The sequence below is a fragment of the Muscardinus avellanarius genome, assembly GCF_963383645.1.
Source record: "Muscardinus avellanarius genome assembly, chromosome: X".
NCBI lineage: Eukaryota > Metazoa > Chordata > Mammalia > Rodentia > Gliridae > Muscardinus > Muscardinus avellanarius.
Window position 1 is genome coordinate 49,753,169 of NC_137792.1, and position 16,624 is coordinate 49,769,792.

A 16,624-nucleotide genomic window follows, 5' to 3' on the forward strand; every position below is an offset into this window, starting at 1 on the left:
TAGAAAATATTTCAGAATATGGTTAGAATTTAGACAACTTCTGATACTTTAAAAATGAAGCTAGCTGGGCATGGTGGTGCATGCTTATAATCCCAGTACTTGGGAGGCTGAGATACGATTGTAGGTTTGATCCAGCCTCAGAAACCTAATGAGGTACTATGCAACTTAGTGAGACCCTGTTTCAAAAAATAAAAGAATAGGCCGGGCGTGGTGGTGCACACTTGTAATCCTTGCACTTGGGAGGCAGAGACAGGAGGATCGTGCAGGTTCGAAGCCAGCCTCAGCTACTCAGTGAGGCTCACAGCAACTTAGTGAGACTGTTTCCAAATAAAATATAAAAAAGTCTGAGAGTATAGCCCGGAGGTAGAAAGCCTCTGGGTTCCACCCCCAGTACTACAATAAATAAATAAATAAATAAACCTAAATTAGTTAAGTCAAATCTAGTTATTTTTGACTTCATAATAATTCATTGCTAGATAATAATTCATTGCTAGATAATTCATTGGTAGCCACCAGGCTACCAATATATAAAAATTAAAAATAGAAATCAAATAAGGGAAAATAAAAATCAAATATAAGAGAAAGCAAGCGTGCGCCACCACGCCCGGCCTAATTTAGGTCTTTAAAGAGTTAAAATCCTCTAAAAAGAACATGGAGAGACTGAGACTATAAACTACACAAAAAAATCAGCCAGCATATGGCCTTGGGTCTAGAAGAAACTAAATTCAGTGGATCCAGCCACCCTCTTGCCCTAAAGACAACATTAGTATTAACAAATTAACAAATTACTTATAATACTTCCAATCCCACACCCTGGTACATGCCATTTAACAGTGACCATCCTAGAAAGAAATATAATTCGAACCAAAAGATTAAGTAAAGCATGTATATGTTAGCACATCCATCCATACTTCACAATATCAGTAGCATTTCTTTTACCCTTTTAATACATGTAACTAATAGATGATGTCAGACAAGAGAAATGTCATCCTGTTTTCTGTATTTGATGAGAACCAAAGTTGGTACCTCCCAGAGAATATGCAACGCTTCCTACCCAATGCAGCTGCAGTGCAGCCCCAGGATCCAGAGTTCCAAGCCTCCAACATCATGCACAGTGAGTAAAGCATCATGTGAGCCCAACAGATGAAGGACAATTGATGCCACCAAACTGATATCCAGATAATGAATGGCATGCTATCATCATATTTCTTTAAAAGTCTTGCCCTCTAAATGGCTGCCTTGTCTACCACATGAGGTTTGGGAGACAAGTAAAATCCAAACCATAGCATATAGTGATGTATGGAATCCATTTTTCTAAATTTATAATCATATTTTCCATCATTATTTACCAGATATATTATTCTTTCCCCTACTGATTTGAGATGCTGCCTTCATCATATATTAAATTTTCACTTAGATTTTATTTTCCATGTGAGGATATGCAGAAATTATGTCTTCTTTCTTTCCTCTTTTTCTTCCTTCCTTCCTTTATTTATTTCCTTCTTTCTTTTCTGTTTTTCCTTTTTGGTAACAGGGATTGACCCCAGGGCTGTTCCACATTTGAACTATACTCCCAGTCCTATTTTCTCGTGTTTATGGTACTGGGCATTGAACACAGGGGAATTTTGCCTACAAGCCACACCTCCAGCCCTGTTTTATTAGTTATTTAGTTAGTTTGTTTATGTGCTGGAGGTCAAACCTAGAGGTTAAATGCTGGGAATTGTACCTCCAAGCCACATCCTGTTTTATTTTTTATTTGTAAACAGTCTCACTAAGTTGCCGAGGACCTCGATAAATTGCTAAGCTGCCTGCAAACCTGTGATACTTCTGTCTCAGCCTCCCGAGTATTGGGATTATAGGAGTGTGCCATCATGCCCAGCTTTAATTACTTAATTAATTAGTTTATTGTGGTGCTGGGGATTGGACCCAGGTGCAAGTACCCCCAGACTGATTTTAAATTTTTGTGTGTGTGTGTGTGTGTGGTGCTGGGGATTGAATCCAGGGACATTCTACCTCTGAGCTACACCCCCAGCCTGATTTTTTATTCTTTATTTTGAGATAGGGTCTCACTAAGTTGTGGAAGGCCTCACTAAAGTAGCTGAGACTGGCTGTGAACTGGGATCATCATGTCTCAGCCTCCCAAGTACTGGGATTACAAGCATGCGCCACCATGCCTGGCTTTGATTTTAATTTTTATGTTGGATACAGGTTTTCACTAAATTGCTAAGAGCCTAACTAAATTGCTGAGGCTGACCTTAAACCTGTGATCCTCCTGTCTCAACCTTCCAAGTACTGGGATTACAGGTATATGCCACCATGCCCAGATTTGTTTATTATTTATTTACTTTTAAAACAGAGTCTCACTAAGGTGCTGAGAGCCTCACTATGTTGCTGAGGCTGGCCTCAAACCTGTGATCTTTCTCTCTCGGCCTACCAAGTACTAGGGTTACAAGCCTGCACCACTATGCCTGGGTCCTCTTCATTTCTTAATACATAATTGTGTATTTCCTATGAGTAAAGATGTTTATTCTCTTACATAATTAAAATGAAGTTACAAAATTCTAGACACTACCTCTGAGCTACACCCCTAGCCCTTTAAAAAAAAAGATTTATTTTGGATCAAGCTTTTGATACATTTCTGTGATTAGCTGCTAGTATTCCAATTGTATCAGCCACCTTCTGTCTTTTACAGCATTTCCTCCCTGTGGTACAGGGAGCTGGTACAAACATCTAGTCTTTTATTTCTTTAAATCTGGAACATTATCCATCATGTTTACTATTTTCTGCCTCGCAACTAATGAACAATTGTAGGGAACTACTTTGAAACCATGCAAATATCTTGCTTCTGATTAAATTGCCCCCACCCAATGTAGCATCGAAATTCATCTTTATCATGATGGCCTATGACTTTCTCCTTGCTTTGGTACTGGGGCCCAGCTGATCATGCATTAAAAATGTACTTTTGGAGGAAGTCTAATGCGGTTTCTTCTTGAATAAGAGTAAGGTAATGGGCACAATATATAATAATTTCTAATTGTATCATGGCAATCATAATCCAAAATAATAAATCCAAGATACTTGTAACCCTCTTATTTCCCATTGCTTTGCAGGTATCAATGGCTATGTTTTTGATAGCTTGGAGTTGTCAGTTTGTTTGCATGAGGTGGCATACTGGTACATTCTAAGCGTTGGAGCACAGACCGACTTTCTATCTGTCTTCTTCTCTGGATATACCTTCAAACACAAAATGGTCTATGAAGACACACTTACCCTATTCCCGTTCTCAGGGGAAACTGTTTTCATGTCAATGGAAAACCCAGGTTAGTTGTTTATTTTACCCTTCCTCTAACAGTTATGATTGCTTCACTAGCCAGACATATGCTCTTCTGCCCACTAGCTCACATTGAGGCACATACTAAGTAGTTTAAGTGATTTCAATATGTGATTTTGGTAACTGCAAAATATTTTGATGATACCACCAACTCAAGTATTTAAATTAAAGTCTGCTTTACAAATGTGGGCTTACCATGGACCAAATTCTAAGTGTGCTTGCTAAATTGTACTGATAAACATATATTTACACATGCAATGAGTATGTAGGAGTCAAACATGGTTCTGTGTGGTTTGTGAACATTGGATAAATACCACCTGGAAACCTTTAGGAAGTGCATAGTAATCTTTGACACACCTAATCTTGAACCACTGTGGGCCTTCAGAACAAATATGGCTCTCAGCTTCTCATCCTTCCTCTCTATCAATAATCACTGCAAGACTGTTGAGACCATTACCCTGAAATCCAATACAGGCTGTTCTGTATTCATACAACTTAGAACAAATGCTAGGCTACTCCATTCTTCCTGGTCTTCCCCAAATCCCATTATCTGCAGAGAGAAGCACATAAAACTAGCTTAAGATTATAGCTCTTCTTTATTCTTATAGGATTTTAGAGATAAGTCCTCATAGAGAAATTTCTGGGAAATAAAAACTAATCAAATCATACATAAGCACCCCATCACCTTTATATTTAGAAACTTTTCTTACTTCAAATAATGTATTTTTGTGATAAGAGTAAAGAAGAACCTGGCAGAACCCAAATAAATAGAAAATTTATTCTGTAATCTAACAGAATTTGGGGGGCTACAGTCTGAATGTGCTCCATCCTGGGCTAGTTCTCTCTCTGTAACTGAGGTTCATTTATCACCTTGGGACTTTTCTTTACCCTGCTTCAGGGTAGGCACCCAATTCCTGATACTTCAGTGGTGAACATGTAATCATTTCCTGAGAATGCCTACATTAGAAGTACACTTTCCATGTCTTTGAATGTTAGAACATTTTATTCTCCTTTCCCATTTCAACGATAACTTGACTGCACACACTGCAATATGCAGTGATTTGAAAATGTGTTTGACTATACACATATTTTCATGGATATTCTCTCTTTGAGGGAAAGATGGATGGCTAGCACCATTGTGAGATTTTTGAATTAGAGAGGTCCTAGATCTAAGTGCTGCTCCTTCTGCTTAATTATCCTGAAAATTGATGATAGTGGATGCTAACATTGTGCACTGGTCAGTTTTTATCACTCTAATTAGATACCTGAGGCAAACTACTTACTCAGAAGAGAGGTTTATTTAGCTCACCATTTGGGGGGCTAGAAATAAAAAATGCCTGGCATAGCCTCTGGTGAAGGCCTCGTGACAAATGGCAGAGAATGGGATACATGCAGAGAAAGGATCACATCTTAAAATGGGAAGCAGAGGGAGCTGGGGTAGGGCTAAGGTCAGTCTTTTATAACAACCCTCTCTCAAGAACTACCAAGAAGTCACAAGAGAACCACCTTAATCCCTTCTAAAACACATCCCACATGACCTAAGGACCTCCCATGGTGCCTCACCTCTTAAAGGTTCTGCCACTTTGCAATACCACCACCCTGGGGAACAAGCTTCCAAAGGATGGACAAGCACTGTGGGGAGACAAGCTGCATCCATAGCACATCATGTTAAATTATTTCAGTGTATTATATGAAAACTGGATACAGCTGTTGAATAGTAGAGCTAGTGTTTGAACCCAGGCAATCTGACTGTAGAACCTGCTGTTATGTTGCAATAATACATACCCTATATAAAGCTGAATTAAGTCACTGTCCTCATCAGAGTTCTGTGCAATTATGAAGAGTCTTCATTATTGTGCATATTAATTATATTCATCCCAACATGTATTTATTTCTATTATTTTTATTGGTGCATTATAATTATACAAATAGTGAAGCTCATTGTGATATATGTGTGCATGTACATAATGTACTTTGGCCCATTGTATTGCCCAGTAATATTTCTCTCCCCTCCTATTAATTTTAATTATGACCCTTTCTTGTGGTCACAGGCAAAGCAGAATAGCAGTAATGCAGAAACCACCTTTATCACCATTGTTGGATTGTTACATGTGTCAGGGATTTAACTCAATGACCTATAATATAATGGTCTTGTCTAGTATTCATTCACTTATCTAGGACTGGGAGAGAACCTTCACTACAGAACTTACTTGGTACCTGAGTTAAGAGTAACCAGAATCTTCCTAATTTCTAGGTCTGTGGGTTCTGGGATGCCACAATTCAGACTTCCGGAACAGAGGCATGACAGCCTTACTGAAGGTTATCAGCTGTGACAGGAATACTAGTGATTATTATGAGGATATCTATGAAGATATTTCAACATACTCAATGAGTGAAAACACTATCATTGAACCCAGAAGCTTCTTCAAGAATTCAAGGAAACCTAGAACTAGGCAAAAGCAATTCAAAGCCACCACAGTTCCAGAAAATGACATAGAGAAGACTGACTTTCAGTTTGAAGATTCAATGGGAATGGATAAAGTGCAGAGTGTCTTCTCCAGTGATTCATTGATGCCCTTGGGACAAAGTCCTACTCCACATGGGTTATCCTTATCTGATCTCCAGGAACCCACATATGAGGCTTTTCCTGATGACCAGTTGCCTGGAACAATGGACGGTAATGAAGGCACTTCTGAAGTGGCACTTCTCAGGCCAGAATTCCATCAGAGTGTGGACATAGTATTTACTCCTGCACCAGACCTTCAGTTAAGATCAAATGAGAATTTGGGCCCAACTACAGCAGTGGAATTGACAAATTTCGATTTGAAAGTTTCCAGCTTACCAAATAATCTAATGACTTCTGCAAAAATTCTATCAGAGAACTTGACAGCAGGTCCTGAAAAGACAAGTTTCTCGGGACTGTTAAACATGCTAGTTCATTTTAGTAGTCAATTAACAGCCACTTTGTCTGGCAAAAAGACTCTTATTGGGTCTGCTGTACCTCTGAGCTTGAGTGAAAGAAATGATTCCAAATTGTTGGAAGCAGCTTTAATGAATAGTCAAGAAAGTTCACTGGGAAAAAATGTATCATCAATGGAGAGCGATAGGCTACTTAAAGAAAAAAGAGCTTATGGATCTACTTTGTTGACCAAAGATAATGATTTATTCAAAGTTAATATCTCTTTGATAAAAACAAACAAGGCATCTAATAATTCAGCAACTAATGGACAAAATTACACTAACAGCCCAACATTATTTATTGAGAACCATACATCACTCTGGGGAGATAGAGCATTAGAAAGCAATACCAAGTTTCAAGGAGTGAGGGCTTTGTTTCATGATGAAATGCTTATGGACAAAAATACTACAGATTTGAGGCCAAATTATATCTCAAATGAAACTACTTCATTAAAAAATATAGGAATAGTTCACCCAAGAAAAGAGAGCTATGTGTCACCAGATTCAGAAAATCCAGATATGTCATCCTTCAATATGCTACTGTTGCCAGATTCAGCAACTTGGGGAAAAAGGACCCTTGGGGAAAAGATCCTAAACTCTGGGAAAGGGACTAGTCTGAAGCAATTATTATCCTTAGGATCAGAAAAGTCTGTAAAGGATAAGAATTTCTTTTCAGAGAAGAATAAAATGGTAACAGAAGAAGACAAATCTGCAAAGAACACAGGACTCAAAGAGATGATTTTTTCAAGCAATGAGAGCATATTTTTTACTAACTTGACTAAAGACCAAAAAAATAATACACAAAATCAAGAAAAACAATATCAGGAAGAGATAGAAAGTAAGGAAGAATTAATTCCAGAAACTGCAGCTTTGCCTCAGGCGCATACAAAGACTGGCACTAAGAATTTCCTAAAGAACCTTTTCTCACTGAGTACTAGGCAAAATGTAAGGTTAGATGAAACAGTTCTTGAAGACACCAGGTTATTGAATGAATCAACAATTACAGCAGAGATTCATATGACCCATTTCTCAAACAGAAGGGAAGAAGAGGAAACAAACTCAGAAGGGTTGGTAAATCAAACCAAACAAACAGTAGAGGAATATTTCAGCACAACAAGGGTGCCTCCTAATTCAAGCCAGAAGGTTATTGCTCAGCGTGGTAAGAGAGCTTTGAAACAATTCACACTTCCACTAGAAATAGAGTTTAAAAAAGGGCAGGTTGTGGATGACACTTCAACCCAATGGTCCAAAAGCATAAAAAATTCGACCCAGGACATCCTCACACAAATAGACTACAATGAGAAAGAGAAAAAAGTCAATACTCAGTCTTCCAAATCAGATTACCCTATGAGGAGTCATGCCATCACTCAGATGACTAGCTCTACATTAGCTATAACAACCATATCACCATTTCCATCAAATAGGCTTACAGATCTGAGCAGGACCCCATCCCAAGACAACACTTCTCATTTTGTTCTAGCATCAGCCTATATTTATCCTGTCAGGGCAAAAAGTTCTAGGGCCCGAGAAAGCAGTCATTTCTTATTACAAGGATCCAAAAGAAATAACCTTTCTTTAGCCATCCTACCATTGGAGATGACCAGACAGCAAGAAAAGGCTGGCCTCTTGAGGACAAGTGCCACAAACTCGGTCATATACAAGAAACTTGAGAACACTGTTCTCTTGCCTGAAGAATCTGGTAAAGTTGATTCCCATCCTAAAATTCCCACTTATCAGGAAGACATTTTACCTACAGAAACTAGTCATGCATTTCCTGACCACCTAGATTTCATGAACGAGATCATTCTTGAGAAAACACAGGAAGCTATTAAGCAGAATAAAGAAAATAGATCTGGAAAAGTGCCCTTTCTTACAGGGGGGACAGAAAGTTCTGAAAAGACACCATCCAAACTGCCCAGTCCTCTGGCTTGGGATATCCAATATGCCTTCCAGATACCAAAAGAAGAGTGGAAATCCCAAGAGAAGTCACCAAAAAACATATCTTTTAAGACAAAGGACACCATTTTGTCCCTGAATCCTTGTGAAAACAATCATGCAAGAGCAGCAATAAATGATGGACAAAATGGGCCCCAGAGAGAAGCTGCTTGGGCAAAAAAAGGAGAAACTGGAAGGCTGTGCTCTCAAAAAGCACTAGTCTTGAAACGCCATCAAAGGGATATAAACCTCACTATTCAGCCAGAGCAAGAAGAAATGGCCTATGATGATGCCATGTTAGTTGAAACTAAAAGGGAAGATTTTGACATTTATGATGAGGAGGAAAATCAGGGTCCCCGCAGCTTTCAAAAGAGAACACGACACTATTTTATTGCTGCAGTGGAGCGGCTCTGGGACTATGGGATGAGCAGAAACAGGTATGTTATAAGAAACAATGGTTAGTCCTCTGTCATGCTACTGTAACCTTTGACTTGACCAGGTGATGAAATGGTAAGAAAGGCATGCCCAGTCTGTAGCTATTAAACTCTAGAGTTTGCTTTAGAGATGCACCCTGAGAATCAGGCAGCAAAATCTAGCTAATACTGAGGAGTAAATGAACAATTAGGCGATGACAGTAACAATGAGAGTCAGAAATTGTTTTGCAAACTGTGAAGGTTCCAGAATCAAAATGCGGTGATTTGATTTTTAGGGAAGCAGGGGGTTAGTCAAGGAGAGAAAGCACACACAAGTTTAGAAAACACAAGGACAATCAACAAATATTATATATATATTGATACCAGAGAGCAGCAAAGTAGGAGCTTAGCTCTTCTGGGGAGAGAAAGATAATAAATTAGCAGGTAAATAAGGGAATTTCGGTGGTGCTATTGAGAAAACAGAGTACATTAATGTGGTAGAGAGCAATGGAGTTTTACTTTAGCTGAGATAGAGAAATCCTTTTTGAGGAGTTGAGCCCTCAATGATAAAGTGCCAATTGATGTGACTCTTAGAGGGAATGGAAAATGCAAACAATCCTGAGGATGGTAACAAAATGAGACAAAGGGGACTGGAGTGGTGAAGAATTCAGAATGTGGTGCATTCGGGGAAGATAAAGTAGTAGAGTCAGATAATACAGGTCCTAGAGGGAAGACAGAGCTCCTTCATTACTTGTACCACTTTCTCGCCTTGCTTTCTACCTCTCCCTAGTCTACTGACTGTCCTCCTCTTCCTCTTCCCTTTTCTCCTCCTCCTCCCTTTTCTCCTCCTCCTCCTCTTCTTCCTGTTCCCCCCTCCTGCCTCTTACTGAGATTGAAGCCAGGGGAATTCTACCTCTGAGCTATATCCAAAGCCCTGTATTTTTATTTTTATTTATTTATTATTTTTATTTTATTTATTTATTTTGTGTGGGGGGTTCTGGGGGGGTGGAACCAAGAGGCTATCTCCGGGCTATAATTCCAGACATATTTTATACTTTTATTTGAAAACAGGGTCTCACTAGCCCGGTGTGGTGCCGCACGCTTGTAATCCCCGTGCTTGGGAGGCGGAGACAGGAGGATCGCGCAGGTTCAAAGCCAGCCGTGCTGGCTTAAGAGACCTTGTTTCCAAATTAAAAAAATATAAAATAGGTCTGGGAGTATAGCCCAGAGGTAGAAGAGTTCTATCCCCAGTACCACCAAAAAAGAAAATAGCCTTTTATTATTACATATGTAGTGCATATGTGATGTTAAATAATTTGAAAATACAGACAAATAACATTTTTTTGTGGTACGGGGGGTAGAACCCAGGGGCTTTCTACCTTCAGGCTATACTCCCAGACTATTTTATCATGTATTTGGAAACAGGGTCTCACTAAGTTGCTGAGAGCCTCACTAAGTAGCTGAGGCTGGCTTCAAACCTGTGTGATCCTCCTGTCTCAGCCTCCTCCCAAGTACTGGGATTACAAGCGTGTGCCACCACGTCCGGCTTGTCAAATAACAGTTTTAAAATAAAGCACTTTTATAGCCTCTGCAATAACATGCCCTCTTTTGTTTTGTAAATTGCTTCCCCCCAACAAGATCCTTTGATGGATTCAATGTGAGAATGAGAGAAAAACAGGAGTTAGGAATTACTTCAAGGTTTGGAATCTGAGTAACTGAAATGAAGAAATGGTTATTAATAATAATATGTTTGAGCTGGTCATGGTAGCACACACTTGTAGTCCCAGTACTTGGGAGGCTGAGACAGGAGGATCACAGGTTTGCAGCCAACCTCAGCTACTTAGTGAGGCTCTCCACAACTTAATGAGACCCTATTTCAAATTTTAAAAATAGGGGCTAGAGGTGTATCTCAGAATTAGAATGTCCCTGTATTCAGTCCCCAGTGCCACAAAATAACAACAACGACGACGATAATACTAATAATATGATTGAAGTTGAGACTAATCCTATGAAGATGGAAAAATCTGATGATCCCACACACTAGCTAAGAGTGAGAACAGGTGTTGAAGAGTTGGGAACATGTGTTGGAGATTTAGGCAAAAAGCAGAAAACACAAGATTAAGCCGGGCGTGGGGGCGCACGCTTGTAATCCCCGTGTTTGGGAGGCAGAAACAGGAGGATCGCTCAGGTTCGAAGCCAGCCGCACGCGCTGGCTTAGGAGACCCTGTTTCCAAATAAAAATGTAAAAATAGGTCTGGGAGTGTAGCCCGGAGGTAGAAGGGCTTCCAGGAACCCCAGTACCACCAAAAAAAAAAGAAAGAAAGAAAGAAAGAAAGAAAGAAAGAAAGAAAACGCACGATAAAAAGATACAAGTCAACAAGTGTTTTATTTTTTATTTGAAATAGGGACTTGCTAAATTGCTAAGGCTGTCCTCGAATTTGTGATTCTCCTGTTTCAGCCTCCCAAGTGCTGGGATTACAGGCTTGTGCAACTACTGTGCCTGCTTCAGATGACTATTTTATTTTACTTTATTGCAGTGCTGGGGATGGAACCCAGGAGCATTCTACCTTTGAGCTACTATTTTATATTCAGCCCTATTTTATATTCTTTATTTTTATTTCTATATTTCTCACTGAGTTGCAAGGGACGGTAGCTGAGGCTGTGCTCGAACTACAATCCTCCTCCCATCTCAGCCTCCCAAATGCTGGGTTTACAAGCATTTTTAAACCATAAAGTCCAAAATCAGTGTTGACTCCAGCATCTGCACTGGATTGTCATGCAACTCAGGTTGCTTGCAAGTTAGCTGATATCTATCTATCTATCATGTCCCTCTCCTCCTCTCCTCTCCTCTCCTCTCTTCTCCTCTCCTCTTCTCTCTCTCTCCCCTTCCTCCCTCACTGGGGGATGGAACCCAGGGGCATTCTGTCTCCCAGCCACACCCATAGCCCTATTTTTAAATTACTTTTATTTTGAAACAGGGTATTGCTAATTTACTGAGGGTCTTGCTAAGTTGTTAAGGCTGTCCTCAAACCTGTAATTCTTCCGCCTCAGCCTCTCAAGTATTGAGATGACAGCTGTGAGCCACCATGCCTGGCTAAGTTCTCTCTCTTGAGAGTGACCATAAACAAAAATAGTTACCTTCTAGAAGACCCCAGACTGGTAGGACAGTTAGGTTTGGATGTGTTGGTCAGGTAAGATACAGTGAGGAGTAAAATTAAAATGTAGAATGGAATAAAACAATAGCATGTACCTAGCAATAAGTACAACAGAATTTTCATGGAATCTTCAATTAAAAAAAAATACTATGCCGGGCGTGGTGGCGCACGCTTGTAATCCACGCGCTTGGGAGGCGGAGACAGGAGGATTGCACAGGTTCGAAGCCAGCAGCGCGCACTGGCTTAGGAGACCCTGTTTCCAAATAAAAATATAAAACAGGTCTGGGAGTGTAGCCCGGAGGTAGAAGGGCTTCCAGGAACCCCAGTACCAACAACAACAAAAAAATACTATGACTGGTTGTGGTGGCCTTGTAATCCCAGCATTTGGGATGCTGAGACAGGAGGATCCAGGTTGACAGCTAGCCCCTGCTACTTCGTGAAGCCCTCTGAAACTTAGTGAGACCGTGTTTCAAAATAAAGAATAAAATTGGGCTGGGGATGTAGCTCAGAGGTAATCTACCCCTGGGTTCAGTCCCCAGTATCATAAAAAATATGGAAAATTACAAGAAACTATAAACACACCTAAGTAAATGCCAAGATATACTGTGTGCACAGATTAAAAAAAATATTTGCCAGGCGTGGTGGTGCATGCTTGTAATCTCAGCATTTGGGAGGCTGAGACCGAGGATCACGGTTAGGGACAGCCTCAGCTACTTAGTGAGGCTCTTTGCAACTCAATGAGACCCTGTTTCAAAATAAAGAATAAAAAAAATAGGGCTGGGGATGTAGCTCGGAGGTAGAATGTCCCTGGGTCCCAACCCCAGTACTGCAAAAAAAAATTTTTTTTAATGTAAATTTTAAAAAAAGTTAAAAATGTAAATGTAAAACTCCGGTCCATAGCACCCAGGGCAGCACCCTGAGCTGTGCAGAAGCGAGCTGGTGCAGACCCTCCCTGCTGCCGCTGCCTGCAAGAGGGAATTCCCCAGCACTGGGTGGTAGCAGCTGCAGGGTGCCTACAGCTAGCTATGCAAGAGACAGTCTCTGGTCCCTGCGAACCCCAAGACCCTTCCCACTTCCAGAACCACCAGAAGTAATAACAGTAGCAGTAGTAGCAACTCAGGATGGGACCAAGTAAGCAAGACCTGGAGAACATTATTTTAAGTGAGATCAACCAAGCACAGAAAGAGAAGGGACATATGTTTTCTCTAATATGCCCAAGCTAGGGAGTATTAGGGATACCAGAAGGACTCCAGATAATGGAGGGGAAACCTCAGCAAAGCTAGAAAGGAAAGGTAAGAGAGGAAGAAGACTGAGGTTGATTAATGGAGGAGTTCTAAGCCGGGAGTGGTGGCACACGCTTGTAATCCCAGCATTCAGGAGGCTGAGATAGGAGGATCGCAGTTTGCAGACAGCCTCAGCTACTTAATGAGACTCTCTGCAACTTAGTGAGACGCTGTTTCAAAATAAAGAATAAAAAAATAGGGTAGGGGATGTAGCTTGGAGGTCAAATGCCCCTGGGTTCCATCTCCAGACCTGCAAAAAAAAAAAAAAAAAAAAAAACTGGAGGAGTTCCATTCGAATATGTATGAATATAGCATAGTCAACCAGGACACTCATTGTTGGGAGTGGGGGAAGGGGAAGCGGGGAGGGGGAACCACAGTCTGAATGTATGCCATTTTCAATATGATCCACATAAAAATTTTAAAAAAATTTAAAAAACAAACCTCTACATCCGAGGCTTATCCCCCAAACACCACCGACCAGGACCTGATGAAGCTCTGTCAACTATATGGGAAAATAATCTCCACGAAGGCAGTTTTGGATAAGACAACAAATAAGTGCAAAGGTTATGGTTTTGTCAAGTGCAGCAGTCCTGCAGCAGCTCAGAAGGCCAGTCCACCCTGAAGGCTAGTAGAGTTCAAGCTCAAATGGTGAAGGAATAAGAACAGGATCCTACCAACCTCTATATTTCTAATTTGCCCTTGTCCATAGATGAGAAAGAACAAAAATTATGCTTAAGCCCTTTGGACAGTTCATTTCTATAAGGATACTGCATGATCCCCATGGCATAACTCAGGGCGTTGGCTTTGCCAGGATGGAATCAAGAGAAAAATGCGAAGATGCAATTGGTTGTTTTAATGGAAAATTCATTAAGACACCACCAGGAGTTTCTGTTCTTACAGAACCTTTATTGTACAAATTTTCAAATGAAGGACAGAGGCTACAGAACCTGAACAAACACATACCTAATGGAAGACCATGGCATAGAGAAGAGGCTGCAATGACACTCACTTATAACCCAACCACAGCTGCTTTACAAAACAGAAATTTTTTTCAGGTTTTTTTTTTTTTTTTTTTTGGTGTGCTGGGAATTGAATCCAGAGCTTCCCACATGCTATACAAGTGCTCTAATTGAGTCATATGTGCATATATGCCTCTACCATCTTGTACTCCATTAAGATGTATGACCATAATGCACCAATAAAAATTAAAAAAAAAACATTTTATCCTTCACCATACAGTATTACTACACACCAAATGATCATTCAAACTTCTCTTACACCTTATATTGCATCTCCTGTATCTGCCTACCAGGTGGCAAAGAAAACCAGAGGAAAAGAGTATTAGGGTTCTGCTATCAAGGTGCAAAGTCCTTCTTGAATGCAACTTCAAACATACATCCTACAGCACCTCGATGCCATGCGAACTCCCTCGATGGAGCATGCCATGACACTACAGCCCACATCCATGATCAGCCCAGCAAATGAGTCATCTCTCACTAGTCAGCACTGGAACATACATGCCTGCAACATCAGCTATGCAATAGCCTACCTGCCACAGTACACACACAGCAGACGAGTAGTCAGCAACAGGTGGCTGTAGAGACGTCTAAAGACCATCAGTCTCCATACAGCTTTCAACCCAATAAGTAACTACAAGATGTAGAGGGTGTTCTTCCATGAAAAAGGGTGTGAAGGCTGAACAATCATGGATTTTTCTGATCAATTGTGCTTTAGGAAATTATTGACAGTTTTGCACAGGTTCTTGAAAACGTTATTTATAATGAAATCAACTAAAACTATTTTTGCTCTAAAATTTTCCAAAAATAGAGCAAGAGGTTGATACACAGGTCCAGGAAACTTATAGAACTCCCTTTAGATAGGATCGGAGAAGAGGATCCCCACGCCACATAATTGTCAAAATGACCAATGTGGAAGCCAAGCAGAGAATCTTCAAGGCAACAAAAACAAAGGGCCAAGTGACATTCAGAGGCAAACCAATTAGAATCACTCCAGACTTCCCAAACCAAGTCATGAGAGCCAGAAGGGCTTGGAGTAACATATTCCAAACTCTGAAAGAAAACAACTTTCAGCCAGAAATTTCCTACCCAGCAAAACTATCTATCAAATTAGATGGGGAAATAAGAAGCTTCCACGACAAACAGAAACTCAAGAAATTTATGTCTTCAAAACCAGCGCTAGAGAAAATACTCAAAGAGATTAACTACAAAGAAGAAATAGGTAACACACACCAGAACCAGAGAAACAAGATTTTCCATCCAACAGTCAACTAAGATTGGTTATCTGTGGAGATTCATTACTTATGTTAGTCTTTTACCTATCTCTAAAGGGTATTGTTTGCCTTTATTGTTGTTAATTTTTAGGATTTCTACTTGGAATATTAATATACCTTCAGATATAGCATTTGGAAATATTTTATCCCATTCTATCAGTAACTGTTAACTCTGTTTACATTGTCTTTGGATATACAATATTTTATTTTTTAGGGAGTTTGTATACCCTTTTGTTGCCTGTGCCATTGAAATCATATCCAAGAAATCACTGCCAATTTCAATGTTGTGAGGTTTTATGACCCAGATTTTCTTCTAAAAGTTTATAGTCTTAAGATTTATATTTAGGTCTTTTATCTATTTTGAGTTAATATTTGTATATGGGATTAGGTAAGGGTCCAATTTTATTCTTTTTCATGTAATTATTATTTTTCAACAATATTTAGTTAAAAGATAATTATTTCCTCCACCAAATCTTCATGGAAACCTTGTCAAAAATAACTTGACAATATATGGAAGAAAGTATCTCTAGGCTTTTATTTAACTCCAATGGTTTATATATCTGCCTTTAGAACAGTACTACACTGTTTCAATTATTGTAGCTTTATATGGTTTGAAATTAGAAAATATATATCTTCTAGCTTTGTTCTTTTTCAAGATTGTTTTGGGTATCTAGAGTCCATATTCCATATTAGGATAGATTTTTTTCTGAAAAATAAATATATAAATATATGATAGTTTCGCCTAAAAAAAAGAAAACAAATATTCTCTGGTAAGAAAGAAAGCAAAAAGAAATATTAAAATGTTATCTTTAAGTTATCAAAAGCTTGGTATCAGACAAATGAAACTGTTATGTGAGATTATCATTTTTAATTTTGGATAAATTGCTATAAAACTAGATGTCAACCACTAAGCCAAGCATGGGAAGGAGGGATGGGGAGGGAATGGGGTGGAGATAGGGTGGGGGCTGACTGGGCGATGCGTGCATGTATGTCTACAAAAGTTTTTTGTATCCCACTATGATGTATGAATACAGTGCACCAATTAAAAAATTAAAAAAATAAAATAAAATAAAAAAATAAAAAATATAAAAAATATAAAAAAAGGTCTGGGAGTATAGCCCGGAGGTTGAAAGCCTCTGGGATCCACCCCCAGTAGCACAATAAATAAATAAATAAATAAATAAATAAATAAATAAATAAATGCAATGGTAAATTGTCTTCCAAAATGGTGTACTTGTCTGGTGAGCTGTGTGTATGAT

The 16,624-nt window shown here is 39.5% G+C and overlaps 1 protein-coding gene and 1 pseudogene across 3 annotated transcripts in view; both read left to right on the forward strand.

Annotated features, from left to right (window-relative positions):
- The window catches only part of F8 (coagulation factor VIII), a gene marked incomplete at both ends in the record, with an annotated part of 111,351 nt that overhangs the window by 55,179 nt on the left and 39,548 nt on the right, over positions 1-16,624 (forward strand). The window contains 4 exons of one of the 2 annotated variants that reach the window (XM_080718662.1): positions 964-1,114; positions 3,111-3,320; positions 5,586-7,288; positions 8,384-8,661. In XM_080718662.1, coding sequence (XP_080574788.1) covers positions 964-1,114; positions 3,111-3,320; positions 5,586-7,288; positions 8,384-8,661 — 2,342 coding nt within the window. Of the gene's footprint in view, positions 1-963; positions 1,115-3,110; positions 3,321-5,585; positions 8,662-16,624 lie in introns of both variants that reach the window. The other variant, XM_080718661.1, reaches the window with a different exon arrangement.
- On the forward strand, positions 8,853-14,725 carry LOC308279410 (RNA-binding motif, single-stranded-interacting protein 1-like; annotated as a pseudogene). Its single transcript has 5 exons — positions 8,853-8,917; positions 12,693-12,923; positions 13,513-14,154; positions 14,295-14,387; positions 14,436-14,725. The product of its transcript is annotated as an RNA-binding motif, single-stranded-interacting protein 1-like (transcript).